We start from the raw sequence: 25,000 nt of genomic DNA on the forward strand, positions 1-25,000 counted from the left end.
AGGCTTCTTTTACCCCCCACGTTGAGGAAAAAACCAAAAAAAACAAAAACACATTCGCGACCCCTCCCCCCACCTGACTGAAACATCATATACTCCCGCTGTGTGTGTGTGTGTGTGTGTGTGTGTGTGTGTGTAACTCTATGTCATTTACACCCAACATTGTAAACATACATAGAACTATATTACATGTGCTTGCGCTGCATCTTCAGGTAGGGGGAGGTCGGTTTTACTTCACTAGAACACCACGAAAGAGGAGTGTGTGTGTGTGTGTGTGTGTGTGTGTGTGTGTGTGTGTGTTGGGATGGGAGGGGGGCTTTTGTTTGTCGGGGTGGGGATGAGGCGGTTCTCGGTTCGGCGGCGTGCAGAGAGCTCCGTCCGATGTGAAGATCTTTGCGTCCGGAGTCCTGGTGGTGTGGGAGGGGCTTAACGCTGGCGGGGGCGGGGTTAAGGTCGGGGGCGGGGCAGGGGGCGGGGTCACTGCGATCAGTCTCTGCTGAGTCAGTCCTCCAGCAGGTCAAACGTCCGAGAGGGGACGGCGAAGGGAGCCGCCGCTCGGCCATCGAGTCTCTGAGGCGGGCGTCGCCGGGGGCGGGGTTTGGGCGGGAGGGTCCACGGCGTGGGGGAAGTGGGCGGAGCAAAGGGGGCGGGTGCGGCGAGGGATCGGAGGCGGTGACCTTTACAAGTAGACGCGTCGCAGGTCGCCGGGGGAGGTGATGGTGTTGCACTGCGGGCAAAGCTTCTTGTTGCCCTGCGGAGGAAAAGGAAGAGGAAGACGACAGATGAGGGGGTTTTTTGAAATAAAATCACCGCCGTTGTTGGAATATAACCCCGCCCCCTCGCCACGTCGGAACGTTCAAGGTCATCCCGGCCGCCGTGACCTTCCTAGGACCTGTTTTTCTCATTCATCCCTCCTATCCTGGATTCGGAAACATAACAGGAAACTTGTAAAAAACAAAAAAAAGGTGAATGTTTTAAGACTTGAACCCTCGCCACACTGAGGAACCGTCTCCTGCTCCCCCTGCAGGCCGCCGCCGCCGCCGCCGCCGCCGCCTTCACCGGCCGCCAGCTGCAGTAAAGCAGCAGGCGATAATACGCAACACACGGCCGGCGGCGTAACAACACTCAGGCTGGGTGGTCTGAACACACACTCACACACACAAACACACACACGCCAATAGATCTGGCAGCACTTGTGGGAATAAAGCGCAGATGTTTGTTAGCCTTTATTAGCCGGCGCTAACAAGGTGGACCTGGAGCTTCATCCATCCGCTCGCCGTTCTGGATCACACACTCACAGCCTCGGCGGAACACGGAGAACGTGGAGAGAAGGTTAGGAGAGTCAGGAGAAGATGGAGGATGAACAGTCAGGAGAAGGTGGAGCACGTCTCTGGCTCCGCCTCCAGTCAGAGGAGCGAGCTGATTGGACGAGGAGAACTTCCTGCCATCAAATCACCGGGAGAGTCTGTGTCGTCTCCCGTCTACATCCGAACCTGTCTGTGTGTGTATGTGTGTGTGTGTGTGTGTGTGTGTGTGTGTGTGTGTGTGTGTGTGTGTGTGTGTGTGTGTGTGTGTTCTCCAGCTGCCCCGGCTTATTAAAGTAGTGAGCATTCACTTTGATCCACTTGGACCTCCTTGCTTTTATAGCTGTCTGTGGCACACACACACACACACACACACACACACACACACACACACACACACACACATACACACACACACGCACACACACACACGCACACACACTGAACAGGTATGTGGTGCATGGAAACGATGGGGCCTGTTTTTTTTTTTTCTCAAGGGATGGTTTCTTCATCCTTAGCCCCGCCCCTTTCCCCTGACATAAGGAAGGGGGCGGGGCTAAGGATGACAGGGGGCGGAGCCTAGCACACAATGAAACAAAATGAAAGTAAACAAATGTTTCCGGCGGAATCGAGAGAAGCACCTCCGAGCTTCATTAGCACCGCATAATTACACACACCATGATGAATCGGGCGCACTAATAACCACTGTGTGTGTGTGAGTGTGTGTGAACGCGCGTGTGTGTGTGTGTGTGTGTGTGTGTGTGTGTGTGTGTGTGTGCGCGCGCACGTTCGCTCACGGGTTAGAGTTGACCACTTTATCCCGTCATCTTAATGAGCGTTTTGGGGGCCGTTCCGTCGAAGCTGCTCCAAGAGTGGTGTGTGTGTGTGTGTGTGTGTGTGTGTGTGTGTGTGCATGTGTGTGTGTGCGTGACGGGTCACTTGGGGAGTGTTTCATCTCAGCTCTCCGCCTACCAAACCCACCATCTATGAAATGAGGCCGCAACCACAGTCATGACAAGGTGTGAGTGTGTGTGTGCGTGCGTGTGTGCGTGTGTGTGTGTGTGAGTGTGTGTGCACATACCAGAGTCCTGAGCCAGCATTCTTCACAATGGACGTGCCAGCACTGTATGGAGGTGAGCGGCATGGTGTAGGAGTCCTGCAGACAGACAGAGAGAAGACATGACGCCACGTTGACAACACACATACACACACACACACACACACACACACACGCACACACGCATCTTCATGACCGACCGCATCGCCACCAAAACACTGACCATGGAAGCACACAGCCAGAAGCCACAAGACCACGGGAGCAAGGCAGCATGGGGAGCATTGAACCGGCAACCTGCAGTGCACGCACGTACACACACACACACACACACACACACACACGTACGGGCAGTGTTGGGCAGGCAGCGGGCAGAGATGGAGGGGAGCAGGCACACGGTGGGAGGGGTTGCTGGTTGGATTCCCTCTCCGGAAGGCGGGGGATGGAGGCGGGTGTTTGGGGTGTTTGGGGGGGTCTTACCCTCCGGAGCGGCGGTGGGAGGAGCCTCTTTATGGCGCCGCCGCCGTAGCCACCGATCACGAGGCCCCTGTACAGGCAGTACAGGCCGAGGGGGAGGGACTTAGGCTGCCTCTCTCCGACCTCATTGGCCAGTGGGCGGGGCCCCGGCCACGCCCCTAGCCTCTTGAGCTCCGCGCCTGATTGGAGGGCAGGCTTCCTCTGCGGAAGGGAGGGGTTGTGGGGGGGGAGAGAGGTGGCAGCTATTCACAGAGGCGGGCTAGCATCGGTGGCGTGCGGCGGGACGTGGACAAGAGAGGCGCACGCACACACACACACACACACACACACACACACACACACATCCGCACCGTCCGTCCCCGACCGGCAGAGGGCGATAGAAGCCGACCTTTGACCCCTTCTCCGTTCCCGTCAAACTCCTCGCCGCTTTGCAAATGAGCGCCTTTCCGGCGACAGAGACGGATGGTCTTTCACGTGTCTGAATGTTGCGCACGTGTGTGTGTGTGTGTGTGTGTGTGTGTGTGAGGGGACAGTGACGGATGAGCGGGGAAGAGCCGTGCGTCGGCGTGGCGGTGAGTGATCGATCGCCGCGACTTGCCCTCCGCGTCACCTCGGGCGCCCGCCGACCTTTAGGAAGTGCAGGCGTCTGTAATTACCCGCTTGCGCACACACACATACAAACACACACACACACACACACGCACGGACGATGCCGACGCTGCAACCGTCCACCGGCTTGAGTGACAACACACTGAGTGTGTGTGTGTGCAGGTGGAGTGGCATGTCACGCGTCAAGCCCACGCCAACATGGCCGCCGCCCGAAAGCGACGAAACCGGATTATTGATCCGAGGCCGAATCGATCGCCGGCGGATACGGGATGCTCGAAGCTCGTTTAAGCCTCGTCGCCGTGACGACGGCGTCCGCACAGAGGCCCCGCCTCTCAGGAGGCACTCGTGACCGATGGGGGAAGCCATGCGAGGGCTGCGGCCGCCATGGCAACATACACACACAAACCAGCAAGCTGGGGGGGGGGGCGGGGGGTGCACACACACTTCCATGCATGAGACAACACACACACAACACACTGCCACAGCTAGCTTTGGGGCTGCTAAGACAGTAGTCCCGACTCTGGTTGCTTAGCAACCCCACGCCGCCGTCCTCCACGTGACCTCTATCGATACAGGATCAATACTTTGGGACTTGAGGCCAAAATATTTGCGCACAGAAAAGTACTACTACTAGTACTACTAGTACTACTAGTACTACTCTGGTTGAAGAAGCCGTCATGGCGGCGTGTCCTCGCCACTCACCATGCAGATCAGACACTTGTACCGATCTCCTCGCAGGATCTGCTTCTCCAGCTCCCGGATGCGGGCCTTCAGCGCCTCCATGGTGGTCGCCGTGGACTCCTCCTCCGTCACCCTGGAGGGGAGGGGAGGGGGGAGGGGTTAACAAGGAGCGCCGTCCGCCATCTTGAAGCCCCGCCCACATTATGACTTCCCCCGCCGCCGTCTTTCCATCTAATTTGGCTCCGCCTGCTTCACCTGATCAATACGCGTTTTTTTTTTTTAAACTTTTACAGCCGGACCCTCTTCAACAGAAGTGTAGGTGCGCTTAAAAAAAAAGGGAAGTGTGTGTGTGTGTGTGTGTGTGGTCATTTTGCCACCTGATTGCGAGCTGATGTACGGTATTGATCCGGACGGAGGGGGTCGGTGTGAAAGATAATGTGTGTGTGTGTGTGTGTGTGTCATTTGCTGCATCCTCAAACAGCCCAGGCTTCGGGGGAACGTAAACACAGGTGGGGTTTCTGTATTTACAACAAGCGATGGCGGCGGCGGCGGCGGCGGCTCTGTAAATCCAATCCAAAGGTCAAATCTTTTTTGCCTCCAACCGTTCCAGGAAGTAGACGGTTCCTCGCCGGCAGAGGACGCCGCGGACCTCCGTCTCCGGCAGGAACTGGTGGTGGGTCGGGACTCATAATCCTCATCATCTTTTTTTAAAACCTATCCAATCACGGCTGCTTCTGCGTGAAAAAAAACGGACGGAAATGGAGGATCTTTCGGGACGTCCACATTTTGGCGGAGTTAGCTCGCGGCTAACGGGGCTTCCGTGGACCACAGTGTGTGGGACCCCCGGCTACTTCCTGGAATGGATTCCGGCTTCCTGTGTCGGAATGCTACGTGTTAGCTCAAGCGGAGCAAGGGAAAAAAAAAATAAAGGGTGTTTTGCTGAAACTGGTGCAGAGTCCTCTGGTTGAAGGGCGGCCGCCGTCCGTCTTTATCGGGGCGACCTGCTCTGGCCCCCCGCCGTCGATCCGTGTCTATAAAGAGGTGGCGTGGGCCCCGGGGGGCCGGCTCGCCAGCCCGGGGCCAATAAAGTGCCTCGCCCCCTCCCTCCTATTAGCCCTCGGCTTGTAAAAAGCCATTTAGTCTTGATTAGCCGGCTAGCTAATAAAGCAGCCCGCGGAGTCTGGGTCAGCCGGGGCTTTGGGAGGGGGCCGCGTCCCGCCAAAGTGGCCGCCTCCATCTTTTACGAGAACCAATAAAACCCCCAGACGTGAAGTCAACCCCCCCCCCCCCCCCGAAAAAAAAAGCCCTCCAACAAGGAGGGTCCCCGCTTTTTCTGCAGTCCGGCTAACAGGACATCACACAAAAGGGGGCGGAGCCTCGAAAATAAGAGGACGTAAAAAAAAAAAAAAAAAAAAGTCGTGAGGCTACCATTTTCTCACCCGTGAAAACACGCCAAAGCACCCCCTGCTGTTAATACCGTGTTATTACCATGTTATTAACGTGTTATTATCGCTTAATTAACACGCCAGTCGGGTTATAAATGAGAAAATCGGGATGATCCATTTCGAGTTGGGGGGGGGGGGGCGATACCTCCAAATTGCTGCTTGGCCAGAACCCGTGTGTGTGTGTGTGTGTGAAAAGGTAATTGCGGTACATTTCAATTTCAAGTCGCGGTGACGGCGGCGAGCAAAGAAAGAAGCCACAGAGGCAGACAGAGACAGATAGATGGGCCTCTGCCTCCTCTCTATTTAGCGCTCTGTCCCCGACGTACGCCAGGCTATTTCTCATTTCATTACTGTGTGTGTGTGTGTGTGTGTGTGTGCGCGGGATAAAGACCTCGACCATCCATCTCAATCAGGCCCCGTGTCTTAATCTACTGTCTACCTGCATTTCAGCCCCGCCGCCGCCGCCGCTCCCGCGTCTCCTCACCGGGCCGCCGCAATTAATCCCAGCGAGAAAATGAAAATAAAAATCCTAGAATCGTTCTATTTTATTTATTTATCTTTTTTTTTCTTCTTAAAATCCGTGTGTGTGTGTGTGTGTGTGTGTGTGATCTGCGAGAGCGGCGGTAAATCCCACCGGAGCGCCGGCTCGGTGCTGCAGCCTGTTAACCCGGGCCTTAACTACACTGACACACCGTGATAAAACATTTAAGTCACTATTGATTTCCCCTGCCTGCGTGCACGTGTGTGTGTGTGTGTGTGTGTGTGTGTGTGTGAAGCAGGGTCTCCTATGGCAAAAAGGGAAGTGGAGTGAGGCGTCTTGTAAGTGCCTGTGAAAAATTGAGACGGAGGAGTGAAAGAAACGAGCGAGGGGAGACGGTGTGTGTGTGTGTGTGTGTGTGTGTGTGTGTGTGCGCACGCGCGCCTGTGTGTGCAGCTTCATCACTTGGAAATCGAGGACAGATTCAATTATTCGTAGAAACCACATGGAAATCGCCGCGCGTTGTTTCCAGCTGCTGCTCCAAATTTGGCAGCAATCGTATTGGCGGCATCTGAGGGGCCATTTATCTTAGAGGGGAGCGAGTGTCGTGCGCGCGCACGTGTGTTTGGTGTGTGTGTGTGTGTGTGTGTGTGTGAGCTCATTTATCTTGAAGGGGAATGGGCGAGGGGACGAGGATGCCCACGGGAGGCGACCAGATCATTACCCATCTGGGATCAGAGGGAGAGAGACGGCGCACACACACACACACACACACACACATACACAGGCACGCACACACACGTATGCACGCTCACATGTGCGCACAAGCAACATATCAATGTAACGAAAGGAGACAAATCTCATTTTCATTTGGGGACGGTCGGGGCACACAAGTCTGCACAAATCTGTGCGTTTACAGGCGGCGGCGGCGGCGGCGAGGAGGGAATGCCTTCCCGCCCGCCCGCCCGCCCGCCCGCCCGCTCCTTCCAGCGCAATCATTCGGCGCCTCTCTCGCTCCCCTAAATTGATACTTAGATTAAGGCGCGTTCTGCTCCGGTTGCATCCCGAGCGCAGCCTGACGTCGGGGGCGACGCCGTGTTTCGGGTGCGCGGATTTTCACCAGAGTGGCGGCTCTTTGCGAAACGAAAAAAAAAAAAAAAAAAAAGACAAAAATAAAAGAGGGGGGCCTGTGACTGCGAGGTGTAATTCCGGGTCGTCGTGGCAACATGAGGAGCGGGCATGAATCGGCTGTAAATGATCCATGCGCTGTACTCTGTGTGTGTGTGTGTGTGTGTGTGTGTGTGCAGAAGTCAATCAATCTGGCCTTTCTGCACAGCTTTGCTGACCAGTCAACGTCACTCCTCTCGGACAGCAAAACAGGGTGGCGAGGAGTGTGTGTGTGTGTGTGTGTGGGGGGGGGGGAAGGAAGGTCACGCCGTCGACAAACTTATCAAATGCATCCTCTCGCTCAGCAAACACACACACACACACACACACTTGCGCGCGGGAGGGGGGGGAATCAATGCCGCTGTGTTTACTCGCCGGTTTCTGCACCGCGCTGATATTTAATACGGGGGAACACGGAGACTAAGTGCCGATTGATTCGTTTCAATTAAGCCTCTGCTGCGTTCAGCCGTTCCCCCACGGGCGGACAGCGGACAGCGGGCGGCGAAACAGGCTCCGCCCCCTTTAGCCCCCCCCTCACCGGCGCCGACACCCGGAGAAGGCGTCGCAACCCGGAAAACCTTTAGCTTAAACAAAAAAAGGGGCCGACTGAGGGAATCAACCTGACTGATTTTCCGCAGCGACAGGAGCGGAGATGAGGCTCCACACACACACACATTCACACACACACACACACACACACACACACACATGTATGAAATGAAAAGTTGTGATTTCTTGTGATCTTCTAAAGGGCGTCTGAGGTGGTCGGGGCGATTCAATTTAAGAAATAGGTGCTGGGATGGAAGGCAATAGGTGTGTGTGTGTGAGTGTGTGTGTGTGTGTGTGTGTGTGTGTGTGTGTAATCGCGCCGGGGCTAAAAGGACACGAGGATATGCCAGACATGCAGAAGTAACCAATCAGCCAAATCCCTCTCTTTGCTCGCTCGCCCTCTGACGGCTCTCCCTCTCTCTCTGTCTCGTACAATGAGCTGACCTCTATTACCCATGCAGGGGACAAGGTGTGTGTGTGTGTGTGTGTGTGTGTGTGTGTGTGTGACACTGTTTGCTTGGGGGGGAATATGGATGAGGGGATGGAAATGAGGGAATTACAGAGCACTGGCCTTTCACACACACACAGACACACACGGTGTACTAATGGATAGGGTCTTGTGTGTCTGTGTGTGTGTGTGTGTGTGTGTGTGTGTGCGTGCGGAGTGAAACACTGATATAGGATAACGTCCAGCTCCGCCTGCAGTCGCATCGATTAATCTGCCAACCTTTTGGAAGTTTATAAACCTGGCGCCGTTAGCTTTAGCTTTAGCATGCGCTAACTGGTTGGGATTTTCAAAAAAGTAAATAAAATAAAATAAAATAAAAGCTCTTTTTGAGCTTTAAAAATAAAGGTTTGACTGTCTTAAGATGGCGCAGGTCGATGTGTGTGTGTGCGCGTATATGAAAACACACACACACACACACACACACACACACAGCAGGATAGAAGTTTATAACCATTAGAACCAAACCCCTTTAGCGGGCCACACAGGAAGTGTGTGTGTTCAACCCACCTGACACAACCGCCTGTGTGTGTGTGTGTGTGTGTGTGTGTGTGTGTGTGACTTACTTTTCAATTTCGCTGTTTTTACAGGTGCGCGGGGCGCAGGAGGATGAGGAGGAGGACGAGGGAGTGCCGGGGTCCGTTTTGCTGCTCTCGCCATTGCTTGTCGAAGGCATCTCTAAACACACACACACACACACATTCGTGATGCCGTCCGGATGACTACACCTTCACACACACACACACACACACGTCCATGCAAAGTTCTTACCGTCACTGGCCCATTTGGAGAACTCAGGCGTTATTCTGTTGGAGGGCATCCCGCCGCTGGGGGGAAAACAAACACACCGGCTTTATCAAAAATGGCCGACTGCCATGGCAACGCGGCGCCCGCCACCCGGCCCGAGGTCGTACTTGAGGACGGCGCCGCGCAGCGCCTCCCTCTCCCGGGCCTCGCCCTGGTCCTCGCCGGCGCCCGAGCAGGGGATGATGTCGGCCTCGGTGTACTGCGCTTTGCCGTACTCGAGGGTGTCGTCGCCGTCCACGTCCAGGTCGGCGTCGCTGTCCGCCGCGCTCTCCTTGATGCTGCACGTGGCGAAGCCGGTTCCTGGGAGGGGACGACACACACACACACACACGATTAATTTCCCAGTAACTTCCTGTTTATCATGAGATGGAAAACTATCCAGAGGTTTTTCTAAAACACCTGGGAACATCAGACGGAGGACGGAAAGAGGAGACACAACGTTTAAACAAGAAGAGAGACACTGATGGACGGCCTGTCCGTCAGTCTCACAAGGGGGATGGGAAGGTGTGTGTGTGTGTGTGTGTGTGTGTGTGTGTGTGTGTGAGTGGCACATCTATAAACCCAGTGATGAACGCTCAGACAAACCCTCACCTCTGCCTTCAGCTTCACTTAACCACTGCACTCAATGTGTGTGTGTGTGTGTGTGTGTGTGTGTGTGTGTGTGTCCACATTGGGGAGTGTCTTCAGTGTTTGTTTGAGCCTGTCTGTCCCTCTGTCACTTAGAGCCACCCTCCCTGTGTGTGTGTGTGTGTGTGTGTGTGTGTGTGTGCAAGCACAAATCACTCCGACTGTCACTTCCAGCGTGCGGCAGTCTGCAGGCTGGTCCCTCCGGTGTGTGTGTGTGTGTGTGTGTGTGTGTGTCTTCTAGCCACTTTAAGGCAGGTACGTCAGTGTGTGTGTGTGTGTGTGTGTGTGTGTGTGTGTGAGACAGTCCTGACAGCCATCTTATTTACACCTGTCCCAATTTCTCCAGCCTCTCAGGTGGACTGGTGTGCGTTTGCGTGTCCAAACAGGAGCGAGGCGGCGTTGACAGCCATCTTCCTCACCCCCCACCCCTCCGTGTGTGTGTGTGTGTGTGTGTGTGTGTGAGTCTCCGTTCGACGCTCTCTTAGGAAAGGACGCTCGCCGTGTCTCCCGTCTCCACCGTTTTAACGTCCCCGCCCCCTCCGGACGAGCTCGTTTGCTCTCAATCTGGATTATAAATAAATAAATCAATAAAAACTAAGAATAAAAGCTCTGGCTGCGGTAAAGCAGGGAGCCAATCAGGAGAGGGTTTACTGCGGGGCCCCCGCTGCTTTTAGAGCTCGCATTAAAAAAAGACGAGCTTTTAACTTTTAATAGGTCTGGACAGAGAAACACCTGGTGATGCCATCCCAGCGGTCACAGCAACGGCGGAGGGTGAACACACACACACACACACACACACACACACACACGCACACACACACACCTGTCCCGTCTCCAGGTCATTGTTAATGCCGTAACGTCATCACCTAGGCAACGGCGACGTTTGGAAACAAAAGGATGGGAAGTCGGACGGGTCCAACATGGAGCGGCGGAATGGTCTGACCCGGCGGGTCGAACCATTCCGAGGCTGCGGGTCGGAGACGCTCGTTCACGATTCTGACCGACTCTGTGTGTGTGTGTGTGTGTGTGTGTGTGTGTGTGTGTGATCTAACCAAGTGATCAAACTTCAGATTTGTGGCCACAAAATACATCAAACACCTACATCAAGTGTGTATAGGTGTGTGTGTGTGTGTGTGTGTGTGTGTGTGTTGAAAACCCGATACCACAAACTGTGATTTAAAAAAATAAATAAAATTAAAAAAAGAGTTGGAAGCGGAGTCCTGGTCCCGGAAGGCTGGAGGGCAATTAAGTCAGCGGCGGATTGTTTTGCGGAGGGATTATTTAAAGCGGTGTGTTTTCAGCCCCGTCTGAAGAGATACCTCAGGTCTGAGTGTGTGTGTGTGTGTGTGTGTGTGTGTGTGTGTGTGTGTCTTCCCAGTGCTCCTATCTGTCCCTCTAAGCGGTCTTGGCAGGCCAATCTAATCTGGCCCGGGAAAGGTCATCCCCACTCTAACTGCCTTTCACTCACATTATGCGCCCGCCCTCCTCCTCCTCCTCTTCTTCTTCTTCTTCTTCCTCTTTGTGTTTCCTCACCTCTCATCCTTCCCCTTTTGAAGAATCATCTGCTCTTAACTTCACTTTCATTTTTTTTTCCCCCCACAGGTCCCGCCGGGGAAACCCGGGGCTCCGTTTCCATCCCTTCAACCCTTGCGGGACCTTTTCCACCTCCCCGCCGGCGAGCTGAGTGTGTTTACCCGGCCGGGAAAATACAGCCGAGTTAAAGTACAAAAAAAAAAAAAAAAAAAAAAAGTACTCGTCCGATTCCTCGCGGGCGTCCTGTCGCCATGGCGATTATAAGACGCCTTAAGACGTCAAGCGGGCGGGCGGGCGGGCGGGAGGGGCGAAAGGTCGCGGCGCTATCTCGCTGCCATTTGCGGGTCAGAGAGGGAGGCGAGCCACAAAGACATGAGACGGCCATCTTTGAAGTCCGTTTACAAAGCCGGAGATTTGTGCTCCTCCTCAATCGCCCCGTAATCCCCCCCTTCTCCTCCTCTGCCTCCCGCCGTCCTCCGTCACATCTTCATCTCCAAACTTCTCCAGACAAACTCGCCGAGAGACGCGCTCTTTCGACCCCGCCGGCGGATTCCGGCCCGCCGGTTGGAAACCCGATCCCGTTGAGACGGGGAGGGCGTGCGCGGATTAAAAGGGGGGGGGGGCGGCTGAAAGACGCCCTCCTCAGAACGGCGCCGGGCGAAGCGGCGGGACGGCGTCCGCTTCTCGATCCGGCCGAGCCGCTCGGAGACGAGGGGGAAGTCTGGAATCACAAAAGCCGTCTTGTTCGATTTCCGCCCCCCCCCCTTCTCACGGACGTTCAAAGAGCGGAGCCCCCCCGCCGTCGGCGGACAGACACCCGCCTGCTCTCCAGAGCGCCGCCAGAACCGCCGCCGCGCTTTCAAGGTGAAAAAAATCCACCTTCAGAGCCTTTCTGCGTGTGTGTGTGTGTGTGTGTGTCTTTTCAAGTGGCTCTCCCCAGGCCACCTCCGTTATCTGTGGCACATCACAAGGTGCCCTATTAGAGAGCAGCAGAAGGGTCCTGCATCTGCTCGCATAACGACGTGAGAGACGGACGCACCGACGGACAGAACACACACACACACACTCACACACACACACACACGGTGGGATTGATGTGCAACAGAGGGGCGTGCTCGGCAGGTGTGTGTTTAACAATGGATCGAACATGGAGGAAGAGGAGGTGGAGGAGGAGAAGGAGGAGAAAGAAGAAGAAGAAGAAGAAGAAGAAGAAGAAGAAGAAGAAGAAGAGGAGGGCATGAAAGGGGAGGCTGAGCCAACGTCGCTCACGGGAAAAGAGCATCAGGTTATAAAATGATCAAACAGTGATTGTTCTCAATTAGCCGCCGTGTGTGTGTGTGTGTGTGTGTGTGTGTGTGTGTGTGTGTGTGTGTCAGCTGCAGGGCCTCCTCTGCTGCCGCGACAGTCCAACAGCGTTCAGGTTCCCGTTCAGGCACGGCCGACGCCTTTCTGTGTCTTCATTATCCCGCCGTTTCTGGGATCCGAATCAGACCCGCGAATGAAAAACATTCTCCCGTGTGTGTGTGTGTGTGTGTGTGTGTGTGTTTGGGGGGGGGGCAACAACACACCCGGTTGCCGTGGTGACGCCCCGCTGACGTCCAAACTCCGGTGGACCTTTATCGCTCTCCGCCGAGGAAGGGTTGAAGTTAGCCGGCGCGGGAGTTTGAGGCAAACAGAGACGTCAAAGGCCCGGCTGAGCGGAATGGCCTTTCTTGGCGGCCGAAAACACACACTCACATGCACGAACACGTGCGTGTGCACACACACACACACACACACACACGCGCGCGCTCACACAGAGCAGCCAACAAGCGGTTCAATCGCCCCCGGCTAAATGTGTTTTCTCTTCCCATTACTAAGAGGGTCGAGAGGGGCTGCGCTGACGGCAGGCTGAGCCCAAACCAGGACCAGAACCAGGACCAGGACCAGAACCAGAACCAGGACCAGAACCAGGACCATTCAAACTTCCCGGTCTGTGACAGGGTATGTTTAAAAAGGTTATCTATACTTCCTACATGAACAATGACATAATCCCTTTCTAGCTGGTGTGTGTGTGTTTGCGTGTGTGTGTGTGTGTGTGTGTTTGCGTGTGTGTGTGTGTGTGTGTGTGTGTGTGTGTGTGTCTGTACCTCTGAAGCCTCCCTCCAGCAGAGCCGTGGCTCGGATCCTCTTCTGTCCTGCCCACTCGTACTCCTCAAATCCACGGCCGTTCTCTCCGTCCATGTCCGCGGAGTCGTCGTCGCCCAACACGCCTTCGCGCTGTCACACACACACACACACACACACTTCATTAGCTTAAAAAACACAGGCGACAATTTCAAAAACACACTCGGGTACGGCCCAGAGATCTTCACACCCACACCTCACACACACAGATTTCAACTACTTCTAAATCCACCTTCACCGTGCCACGCCATGTCGAGCTTAGATGTATGTGTGTGTGTGTGTGTGTGTGAAGTTCAGGTTAGTGATGTGCTTGTGTGTTTTACTGTGGTTACACTGCCTGTCACTTGATTGGACGAGACGTCTGAGTCATGGTCTGGTCACCCTCCAGACGTCCATCTGTCCTCACCCCTCGCTAGCTAAGAGTTAACTCGCCTGTGTGTGTGTGACAAAACGGCGGCCGACTCTTTTGATTGGCTTAAAAAAAGGGGGCGGGGCCTTGTGCGACAGTGAGGCCGTGAATAGGGGACGGGTGGCAGGACGTGGTACGGTACGAGGTGGGCGGACGAGCGGATGGTGTGTGTGTGTGAAGTTCAGGTTAGTGATGTGCTTGTCTGTTGATCTACTGAGGAAATGAGCAGAGAGGAGTCGAGGAGGAGTCGTCGGTTCTCGGCGCCGGCGCCACGGCTCGCCGCTGTCGCCATGGCGACACACGGAGGCATTCGGGCGACGCCGGTAAAAACACTGGCCTTGAGTTTCTGTCTCCGGGAAGGGTCTGATTGGACGGTTTGGACACACAGACACCCGTAAACGCCAGGATGGCGTGGAGCGGAACTGATTTCAAATAAAGAAGGGATTCCTCATAACTGGACGAGCGAGCGAGCGAGCCATCGGGTGAAAGAGTGAAGGCCAATGTTTTCCCGGCGCCTCCGGATCCCGTGATCAGACGGGGCCGCCGCGCCGCCGCGTGCTTTGCGCTTCAGGACTACAGGAAGTTAAGAGGTGACCGGACAGCGTCTACAGGAAGGAGGCGGGTCGACGCGCTGTCCGACTGGCGGCGGGGGGCGGGGTTTGGGTTCGGGGGCGGGGTTTGCGGTGGCGTTTCTGGTTGTACTACCTGGATCAGACATTGTTCCACATGTCTACTCATCTCCTCCTCGCTCCCAGCCAATGGGGCGCTGCACAGCGGACATACCTGGCCCCCCTCCTCCGGCTTCCTCCTCTTCATCTTCCCTATACGAGCTGGGGGGGGAAACAAACATGATGAGTTCAGGACGACAAGAGCTACATCGCGCTTAATTAGAAATCTAACTGATGCTAATCGATGTTAGCATCGCTTCACACGGGACAGGAAGCTGGCTAATGGCGTCCGGCAGGGATCGCCACCCCCCTCCCCAACCTTCGACCCCGCAGAGCGAAGGGTCCAGGAAAAAAATACTTCAATGTAATAAAGAAAAAATGGAATAAAAAAAATTCCCGCCCGTTTCGCTAATTCTGCTGATTTCAAAATTGCCCTTTACTCCGACAACTTGTTAGTTGAGCAAAAATAATTCCGGTTGCTTCTCAGGAATCATCTCAATGCTTTTTGAGGATTTAGTTTCCAAAACAAAAAAAACAACAAAACAAAACCCCAACCTGAACGCTCTCCCTCGCAAAAAAGACAAAAGAGGCGATTAGAGCGGCGTGGAGACAAAAAGAACCAACTGTTTCCCCCCTCTGGATCAAAGTGGGAACGGAACATGGGTGATGCTTTATTGTGAAAAGGAAGGAGGGGGCACTTCCTGCCAAAAAAGCTACCTCCGCGCTACCTCACGACACAGCGGAGCCGACAAATGCATGAAAATGTGGATTAAGGTGTTAAAAAAAAAAAACGCATCCAGTACGTAACTTTTCATACAATATATCAATATTATTATGATACATTACAGAATAAAGCATAACCTGTATATTGATCAATATAATAATATGAATTATCTTTAATTTCATCACGTCATTTAATTCTGCTTGTCTGAATGGCACTTGAATGGAAAGCATGTTGTACACAACCTTATTATTATTTTGCGTTAATATGTCTTGTGATTATTCCTCAAGTTTTTACTTAAAAACTGACTTAAATATGTGCAATTAAATCACTTGAGTAATTACAGTAACACCTCAGCTATTTTTAATCTGTGACCTTAATTTCGTACGTAAAAATTATTGTAGTTCAGTAATGCGGCCATGATATGACTATTAGTCGGGTAATACAGCGGTTGCGATCAATAATCGTGGATCGATCAATGGCGGTGCTTAACCCCCATCCGGGCGCCAGCATTCTCGCTGAATTCATTTGGAATTGAAAAAAACAAACTTGCAATTGATTACACACATGGAACTACAGGTGGGGTCAAAAGAACTACAAACATGGAGTGGGAATATTCTGTGTTGCGATGCTTCTTTTTTTTTTTTTTTTTTTTTTGAACGGTGTTTCGGCGGGCGGGGGGTCAAAGGTCACGTACCATTCAATCTCGTTTGCCTGTTCGCTCGGACCCGTAGAAATGTCTGCAAAACAGGAGAAGGGAGGAAATATTCCAGATTAGCGACGGAGGGGATGATAATCTGCGTGTGCGTGAACAGAAAATGCGGGCACGGTTTCTGCCCCGCAGCGGATTCGACCCGATTGCCCCGCATCGCGAACCTACATCTCTCTTGTTTTCCCCCTCCTCCTCCTCCTCCATGTCGGCCGCGTTTTTTCTCGCGGCTGCTTCTCCGTCGCCGCCGCGGCCGCCGGGCTTCCGGTGCCGCTTCCGGGAACCGAGCGTCGGCGCCGGTCGCCCGTTACGGCCGCCCCAGCTGGCGGATGCAGAGGGATTGAAAGTGGCGCCCGCTCGGCCGCGTAGCTCTCTCCGCCGGCGCCATCTTGGCTTGTTTTGATCACGTGACGCGACGCAACCGGATGTGGGGAGGCCGGCGTCCTTCGCGGTACCGGAAGTCGGTCGCTAGGGGGAAGCAGCGGGTTTGTTTTCTTTTTTTCTCTGCCTTTCTACAAACTGCTTTGTTTTACTTCCACGAGTATTTTTGGTAGTAAAACACGCATAAAAATACTTTACACACTATTTTTTGGGATTTTTGTTTTGTCATACTCTAATACAAGATCAATTTTGACATAATACATTTTGTGTTTCTGAAATTATGTGGGATTTAAATCCCATCTATGTGAATTTTTTTCTGGGTTTAACTCTGAGTAAAGTAAAAATGACAATAATAATACTTTTTATTTAAGGTGCCTTATTCAACACAGATCCAACAGAAACAATGAAAATAAAAACAATAAAAGTGACAAAGTGGTTAAACCACTTTTAAAGTATGTAAACCTTCTTGAAAATCAATTGTATTAAAACGAGATCTCATTCTCAATTATAAGACTGCTTTTAGTGTAGTACGTTATTTGTTTTACTACAAATGAGGTACTACAAATACTTTAATGGCGCCTTAAAAGCAATTGTATTAAAACCATCATTCATACTTGATTATAGGATTACTTTTAGCAGGTTATGTGTTTTATGTTGAGTAAAGTGCTACGTGTACTTTTATCTCATAAAATCAATGTCATACTCAAATATAAGATTCATTTCAATAAACATTTGTGTTTTACCACAAGTACAACAAATACCTCAAACATTCCTGAATTTCAATTGTCTTAAAATCACATCTTAAACTGCATTTTAAGATTTCTTTCGGCATAGTATGTCATGTGTTTAGCTACAATTACATTCAATCATGCCTGACATTCAGGTGAATTAAAATCACCGTAAGCGATGTGTTTAATCCTTCCTGCAATTGAATGATATTAAAATTGCATCTCATACTCATATACAAGATTATTTTTTAGCATAGAATAGTATACTGAAATGCAATTATATTGAAATGGCATTTTATATGACATTATTAGATAACTTTTAGGACATTTTTCTTCATTTTGTCTCGGTAATTTAGATTTGAAATCCGCCAGATATTTCACAGCCGGTGTGAGAAGAGGTAAACACTACTATTTATTGCCCCTCATTCAAATTAAATATATCGGATATTTACTTTCATCACCATTTTCAATAGATGAGTGCATTTGGCTGTTAAAGCAATAAAATGTTGAAAGTCGGCAGGATTGCAGGTGCATTATTCTACGCAGAAATTAAAAGTGTAAAGTAGTGTAAAGTTAAGTTGCGCTACAGATACACTCGATAGCGACTGGGCTAAAGCTAGTCGATGACTTTTACCAGTGATTATCCCACGCCCTTTGTGATAGATGACCGTTTATCTCGTGTCCCGGCAGGAATATCAATATTGAAAGTATTTATTTTGGAGTATTTTCACAGCTGTTCCATCTTCAGGTGGTGATGGTGGGCTGGGGTAGGTGAGGGTAGGTGGGGGTGGGTGGAGGTTGCCCCTGCGGCGGTGCGTTTTACGAGCGCGGGACGATCGGTCGCCGGGGAGGTCGGTTAAGTTTCCCTATATCATTCCAAATAATGACCTCATCATTAAAAGTATGGCATCATGAAATAAATTAATTGGGGGCACGTTTCCCCTCCGTCCCCTCCGGGATCCCGCGGGGATTCAGAACCCGGTCCTTAAACTACTCGCGGACCGAAGCTTCCCTTCAAGACGGCCGGCCGGATGGCCTCTCTCTGACACGGCGGTCTCCTTTTTATTATTTTTTTTTTTCTTTTCGAGGGAGCGAGGAAGAGGAGGCGGGGGGGGCGGGAGAAAAAAAAAAAAAAAAAGTGAAGACGGAAAGGAGGAGGAAGGGAGGGAGGTGGCGACGTCCACCATTACACTTCGTTCTCCCGGTGGTAAAGAGAGTCCCCATTGACTTAATCATTTGTATAATATAAGGTGATTTCAGCAGTTTCACTTAATGAGAAAATCTACTTTATGGCTATAAGGCCTTTATGAGCTGTGTCATCCAGAACGTATGGATGGAACGTCGGCGCGGACTTAATAGTTCTTATTTTATGGTGTAAGAGGGGAAACCCACTTAACCCGCAGATATATCACGGCCCGAGGAATTACCCGAACAAACTTTGATGAATATAAGAGATAAAAGCAGCGGCGGTGGCGCCGAAGGACTCCCGCCAGATTTAAGGAGACTCGTCCCGGCGTCGTAAACATTTTGGATTATAAATGGGGAAATCTGACGCTTATGATTTTATTGTCAGCCGGTGAAAATCGGCGGCGATCCATCTCCCCGACATACACTCACACACACACACAGCTCATTGGGATTTATCGCGTCGCACGTCTTACAGGTGAGAGGAAGTACATGCGGCATTTAATAATAATAATGTCTATTTTTTTTGGGTTGTCGCAGCTGAGGAGGCTTTCGTCTCTTAGATGTCCATATTTGGTTGAACTCAACCGCCACCATTTAGTTCCTGAGCGCCCCCGAACCCAATCGGCGACCAAATCGGCGCCATTCCGCCGTCCTGGGTTGTACTTAGGGGGGAGGTGGACTGGGCTTACAGGCGAGGTTGCTGTCGAGCCCGGAGAAGCACTTTCAGGCCCCTGGGGCCCTAAATCTGAACAATGCATTTTCATGAGTTGTTTCTGGAGCCCTTTTCCTGGGACCAATGTTCTGAGATTGCAGTCCTGGGACTTGCTGAACTGGGACTGTAGTCCCACTACCAAAGTCGAGTGAATGTAGTCCTTGCACCTGCAGTCCAGGTGCTGTAGTCCTGGGACCAAAGTCCTGAGACCTTCAGTCCTGGGACCTGCAGACCTGGGGCTGTAGTCCTGGAAAGGAAATCCTTGGACTTACAGTCCAGGGGCTGTAAGCCCAAGGGACCGAAGTTCTGAGACCTTCAGTCATGGGACCTGCAGTCCCAAGACCAAAGTCATGAGAACATGGTCCTTGAACCTGCAGTCCAGGTGCTGTTGTCCTGGGACCAAAGTCCTGAGACCTTCAGTCCTGGGACCTGCAGTTCCAAGACCAAAGTCATGAGAACATGGTCCTTGGACTTGCAGTCCTGGGGCTGTAGTCCTTGGACCAAAGTCCTGAGACCTCCAGTCCTAGAACCTGCAGTCCTGGGGCTATAGTCCAGGGACCGAAGTCCTGAGACCTTCAGTCTTGAGACCTTCAGTCCCAGGACAAAAGTTGTGAGAACGCAGTCCTTAGACCTGCAAAGGGGGGGATGTAGTTCTGGGACCAAATTCCTGAGATACCCAGTCCTGGGACCTGCAGTCCTGGAACCTGCTAGTCCTGGGACCAAAGTCGCAAGAACGCAGGCCTTGGACCTGCATTCTTGGGACCTGGAGCTCTGAGAACCCAGTCCAGCAACCCCAGTCCTTGGACTTGCAGTCCCGACACCGCTGCCCCCCCAGCTCTGCAGCAACCCGTCACCGAGCCGAGCGCGATCGGACTTTAAAAGCCGAGTCCCTGCAAAACAGCTGACGGCGCTCCTTGGGGAGCGAGCGAGCGTCACGTTCGACAGCTGCAAAGGAGACAAGTGTGTGTGAGTTTGTGTGTGTCGGTGTGTGTGACCTGGTATCTGTCAGAGTGGTGGGCGTCCTCAGACGACAGGGGCGAGACCACCGGCGACTCCCCCTCGCGCTTGATCTGGACCGACAGCATCATCGACTGCAGAGAGAGCGAGAGAAAGCGGTGAGGACTCGTCTTCCGGCGGACGCCGCCGTCATCGGACCCGACGCCGAACCGGAAGGTGATGTCATCCTTTAAAGTAATCCATTACATTACACACACGGGCACAAATTTATTACCTGAAAAGCAGGACGTGCGGAGCCTTTTCCCTCCAACTCAGTATTAACATAATAGTAGCATAAATTGTGCAAATCAATAAAAATAAAAATAATAATAATAATAAAAAAAAAACGTCGTCCTCGTTTGAGGACAATCATCAAATTAAATTTCTTTTTTGTTATTAGCCTTGAACAAACCAGACGTAGCACATTTTACGGGCGTTTTTTTGGTTCGTAAGCTAGCTTTTGAGAGGAGGTGAGAGGGGTTATTTTAAAAAAGGAAATAAAATAAAATAAAACAAAACCATCCTACCCTTGGACAGATGCTGAGAGCGACACGTCATCAATCCAACCCCACCGCCCCGTCCATAAAAACCCCTTCCGCTGATGAGAGCTAACATTTATGGGATGTTAAAAAGAGTCCGAGGAAAGGGGGCGGGGCAAAACATCCGAAAAAAGAAGGCACGTGAACACACACACACACACACACACACAAGGAAATAGCACTTTGTCGGGCTGCTGTGAAACATTTGTGTTTACAGTCGCGTCCTATTAATCAGGAGTGGCGGCGGCGCTGCAGCTCGGTGCGGTAATCCAATAATAATCCGTGAGAAATGACCAACCTGCAGCGCTGCCATTGCAAATTGGACATTATGCATGGCGCTTTCATGCCAGTGTGTGTGTGTGTGTGTGTGTGTGTGTGTGTGGTCCCCCTCTTTCATGGGGGGGGGGGGGCTAAAAGGTCAGGAATCATTTACCTGAGGGCATCCCGGGGACGGTGCTTAAGTTTTATCATTAGGCTATGACATTTAACGCCGCCCATCGAAGACGTTAGCAAACCCGGAAAAAAAACATGCCCCCCCCCCCCCCCCCCCGCTCAATTTCGCCCAATTAAATCAACGTGCGGGAGGATTAGCTAGCAAAAGGTTGCATGGCGGCGGATGAATGTAACATTTACACGCCGTGGATGAAACATCTCAACACTTAAAGGGTGAAGACAAGGAAGCTAGCAGAGGCTAGCAAGCTGTAGTTGTAGCAACGCTTGAGCATAATTTGAACATTCATTCATTCTTATCACCGCGGCAGTTGGAGCCTATCCCAGCTGACATTGGGCAGGAGGCGGGGCTTAGCTGGACCAATCACAGGGCCGCATGTAGAAATGAACCCCCCCACATGTTTGTGGACTGTGGGAGGAACCCCAACCTGGATGTTAGCGTGTCATGCTAACACTAGCATTCGCCATACTTGACTTTACTTGCTAATCTTCGGGTTCAACGTTACCGCATTCTAGCCCGAAGTGTGTGTGTGTGTGTGTGTTTTCCCGTGCACCCCAATCTCCCGGGGAGCCACAAAGTGAGCCGAACAGCCCGTGAGGAGGCGCGTCGGGGTTAATCTCTGGCCCGGCGGCGGCGGCGTTTCCCCCCCGCGAGGAAAGAGCAACAATGGGCCTCTCCATTCTCCACGGCCTGCCGCTGAATACTAAACAACGCCACTGAGATGCGGAGTCACGGCCGCCGGGCGGAGACGAGGGGGAGCGGCGAGGAAGGAGGGAGCGGCGCCTTCGCCACCTCCACCTCGCGCTCAAGTACCCGCCCATCTCGCCATCCCGCCCGGAGAGGCTCGCCAAATGGAAAATCAATAAATAAATAGCAAGGAAATGCGGTTGGCGGGGGGGTATTTATGGAAATGGAAAAATATAAAGACAAACATTTTAAAAGTGACTAGAATTACAACCGGAATATGTGAAAATAAAAGTGTATTATTGTGTATTTGTATTATAACAGTGTTTTTTAGGGTTTCTTACCTACTTTTTTTTTATCAAAGATGAGTCTTAAAAGTTTTTTTTTTTCAGAGAGAAACACAAATGTTCCACTTTTCCATTATTCCAGGTTTTTTTCTCTCTCTCCTTTCTTTCTTTCTTTCTTTCTTTCTTTCTTTCTTTCTTTCTTTCTTTCTCCATTGTATGTCTGAATGCATCCCTCTCTCTTTTTAATTGGAGCGATCACAGTACACTGCCTCTTGGCCCGAGCTGCCGCGGGAGACTGGTACCGCCGTGTGTGTGTGTGTGTGTGTGTGTGTGTGTGTGTGTGTGTGTGTGTGTGTGTGTGTGTGTGTGTGTAAGTTAAGACAGGAGCTTACAGTGCAGTGGGGAGGAAATGAGTGACAGGACTGAGTGGAAGCCAATCAGCAAGGACATGCTATCATATATAATTTATATCTATATATTTTTTTCATTGCTTTAAACACACACACACACACATATATATATATGTAAATATATAAAAAAAAATAAAAAAATATTATACACATACATGCATATATGCATGTCTGAGTATTTTATCGGATAATTATCTTTATTTTTTATTTTATTTAAGTAATGCTCACCTTCGGGGTCCCGGGAGTGGCGGCGCCATCCTTGGGTGAGGGGTTCTTACTGCAGGATGGAGAAAGAGAGAAAGAGGGGGTTAATTTCGGGTCCATATGTGCTTGAATCTCAAATCATATGAAAGGGTAACAAACACACACACACACACACACACACCTCATGGATTTTGTGTTTTCAGCCATGATTCTGATAGACAGTGCAGGAGAGAGAGAAAGAGCTGATAGTGTGTAAACGGTCAGATGCATTTGCTCCGCAGCTTAATTTGAGTCTTTATCCCTAATCTTCGACACTTTAACCGTCTATTTCTTCTCATTTGAGCCACTTTGCCTTTTTCATTCCCTCACTGTGACACACACACACACACACACACACACACACACACAGCCTCGCCCTCTGGAGGCAAGATGAACGTCCCTGGGCTTCGCCGCCGGCTTGACGCCAACAAAACCGGACAGGGTTGTCATGTTAGCTTTCAGACGCCCCGTTTAGCGGCGCGCACACACACACACACACACACACACACACACACATACACACACAGTGGCGCCTGTCGTGTATGGACAGGACGCCATATTTGCACGCCATCAAACTGATTGATTGATTATCAGCTCCTGGGCCTGCAGACGTGCTCGGTGTGTATATCCAAACGCCTCCAGGTGTGTGTGTGTGTGTTTATGCATGCGCGCCCGTGCGTGCACGCCACTCCCGCGCTCGTCTCGTGCGCATGAAAGCGGAACGGCGGGCCTCACCTGCGGCAACAAAGAGAATAAACATGGCTGACACGATCAAGCTGGCGTGTAATGTCGGAGATGGCGGCTCCACACCTCCCTCCTCCCCCCCCACCCCTCTGTCATCCCTCCATCTCCATTTTATTCATTACCTGGAAACCCGGCGCGGAGGCGTCGACAACAACAACAACCACCTCCACCTGCCTGTTGACGGTGTCAAACAGCGACAAGAAGAAGAAGAAGAAGAAGAAGAAGAAGAAGAAGAAGAAGAAGAGAGGGAGGGAGGTGGAGGTGTGGAGGAGGAGAAGGGCTGCCATGACCGGGGGAAATTGCATCAGCGATGGGAGGGGTGGGGGGGATGAAAGTGGAGGGAAAAAGGTGTGTGTGTGTGTGTGTGTGTGTGTGGGGATACCGGGCGACATAAAGAGAGAAATTGAACGGAGGGGAAGATGAAAGAAAGAAGAGAAAGAGGGAGGTGTGACACCCCCTCTTTCTTTTTCCCGGCTTCGCTGTCTGTTTGCCCACTTCTATGAATTTTTGATGGCGAGGGTTAGGTGGCTGGAAAACCTGCCTGTTTCAACGTCAAAGTGTGTGTGTGTGTGTGTGTGTGTGTGTGTGTGCGGAGGGGGTGGGGTGACGACAAAGCGAAACAAACGCGACGGTTGGTAACGGTGGTAAGGAAAGGCGTCGTTTATGCTAGCTGAGGAGGGCGCTGACGCCGAAGATGATATTTGTTACAAGTATAAACAAGGTTTTGTTGTTGCGGGTGTCCTGCTGAGCGCCGGTTACAAACGGCGTTCCTCAGGGGTCCAGACCGGGGCCTCCGCTAATCGTGTAGACTAGAGGTCGGACAAGAAAATCCACTCGTATTTAGTCGATGCACTCGTAAGTCGGGGGTCCACTGTACTTCCTCAGCTCCAAAGTGAAGGCTTGGAGACTTGTTGGTGCTTCCAAAAGTCGGGTCCGGCAGCAGGGTACCCTTGAGGTCCTCAGGGCTTGTTCTTGATACTGGATCTATTTGGACAGTGAGGTGGACATGTTCCTCCATCTGGACTCCACTTCATCTTCTCTGTGTGGGTTTTAACAAACCTGTGAGAACTTCACAGAAGTAGCAAATGGCTTTCTGTTGTCCTGAACATCCTGTCAAGTGAAGCCCTGAATGTTCCTTTTTGGAACTCCAAGAACCCGACCAACCCTTTGGATCTGTATGCTCCCAGAAGGCTGGGGCTACATATGGTCTCCAAGAGCTCCTCCTCTGGGGAACCATCTCCACCCTTCTCTTTGTTTAAAAACAGGCTACAAACTCTTTTCGTGAAAGCTACTAGTCAGCGCTAAGCTAGTGCTAACTACCATCCAATGATGCTCTTCTCTCCGCACACGATGGTAACCTCACATCTTCCGAGTCCCTGCATTTTCTCATGGCTTCCCATTGGTGTGGGGGAATGAGGGGGCGTGGCTTGATCTCCACCATTGCTCTTTGTCCTATGAATACTGAAGCTATCATTCCACCATTAGCACGTAGCTGTTAGCACCACAAGTATTAGAAGTCGTACCTTTCTCTGTCTCTTAATGAGCTTTCTATCGCCGGAAGGACACCAGCATTGACTTTAGATCCGCCTCAGGGTTTCCAAAGGAGGGGATGTCAGTTGCCCCCCCCCCAAAAAAAACCCCTACCCCCCAAACTTGGTTAAATTAGCACCTGTTGTACAAGAGAAGGGAAGGGTTTGATTGACAGCCTGGGGTCGGGGGCGGGGTTGGGAA

At 51.8% G+C, this 25,000-nt stretch overlaps 1 protein-coding gene across 2 annotated transcripts in view; it reads right to left on the reverse strand.

Annotated features, from left to right (window-relative positions):
- Window positions 1–222: 222 nt before the first annotated feature.
- Window positions 223–25,000, reverse strand: part of rnf220a (ring finger protein 220a) — a 130,514-nt gene continuing 105,736 nt past the window's right edge. The window contains exons 3-14 of one of the 2 annotated variants that reach the window (XM_086172340.1): window positions 22,511–22,559; window positions 19,911–20,006; window positions 15,895–15,937; window positions 14,514–14,638; window positions 13,363–13,492; window positions 9,181–9,373; window positions 9,038–9,093; window positions 8,833–8,944; window positions 4,144–4,255; window positions 2,836–3,033; window positions 2,383–2,457; window positions 223–748 (exon numbers count right to left, since the gene is read on the reverse strand). In XM_086172340.1, the coding sequence (XP_086028466.1) occupies window positions 677–748; window positions 2,383–2,457; window positions 2,836–3,033; window positions 4,144–4,255; window positions 8,833–8,944; window positions 9,038–9,093; window positions 9,181–9,373; window positions 13,363–13,492; window positions 14,514–14,638; window positions 15,895–15,937; window positions 19,911–20,006; window positions 22,511–22,559 (1,261 nt within the window). In that variant the 3' untranslated portion in view covers window positions 223–676. Of the gene's footprint in view, window positions 749–2,382; window positions 2,458–2,835; window positions 3,034–4,143; window positions 4,256–8,832; window positions 8,945–9,037; window positions 9,094–9,180; window positions 9,374–13,362; window positions 13,493–14,513; window positions 14,639–15,894; window positions 15,938–16,077; window positions 16,247–19,910; window positions 20,007–22,510; window positions 22,560–25,000 lie in introns of those variants that run through there. The other variant, XM_086172339.1, reaches the window with a different exon arrangement.

This window comes from Fistularia commersonii, chromosome 25 (genome assembly GCF_037954325.1).
Source record: "Fistularia commersonii isolate RoL2024-O1a breed Wild chromosome 25, RoL_Fcom_v1.0, whole genome shotgun sequence".
NCBI lineage: Eukaryota > Metazoa > Chordata > Actinopteri > Syngnathiformes > Fistulariidae > Fistularia > Fistularia commersonii.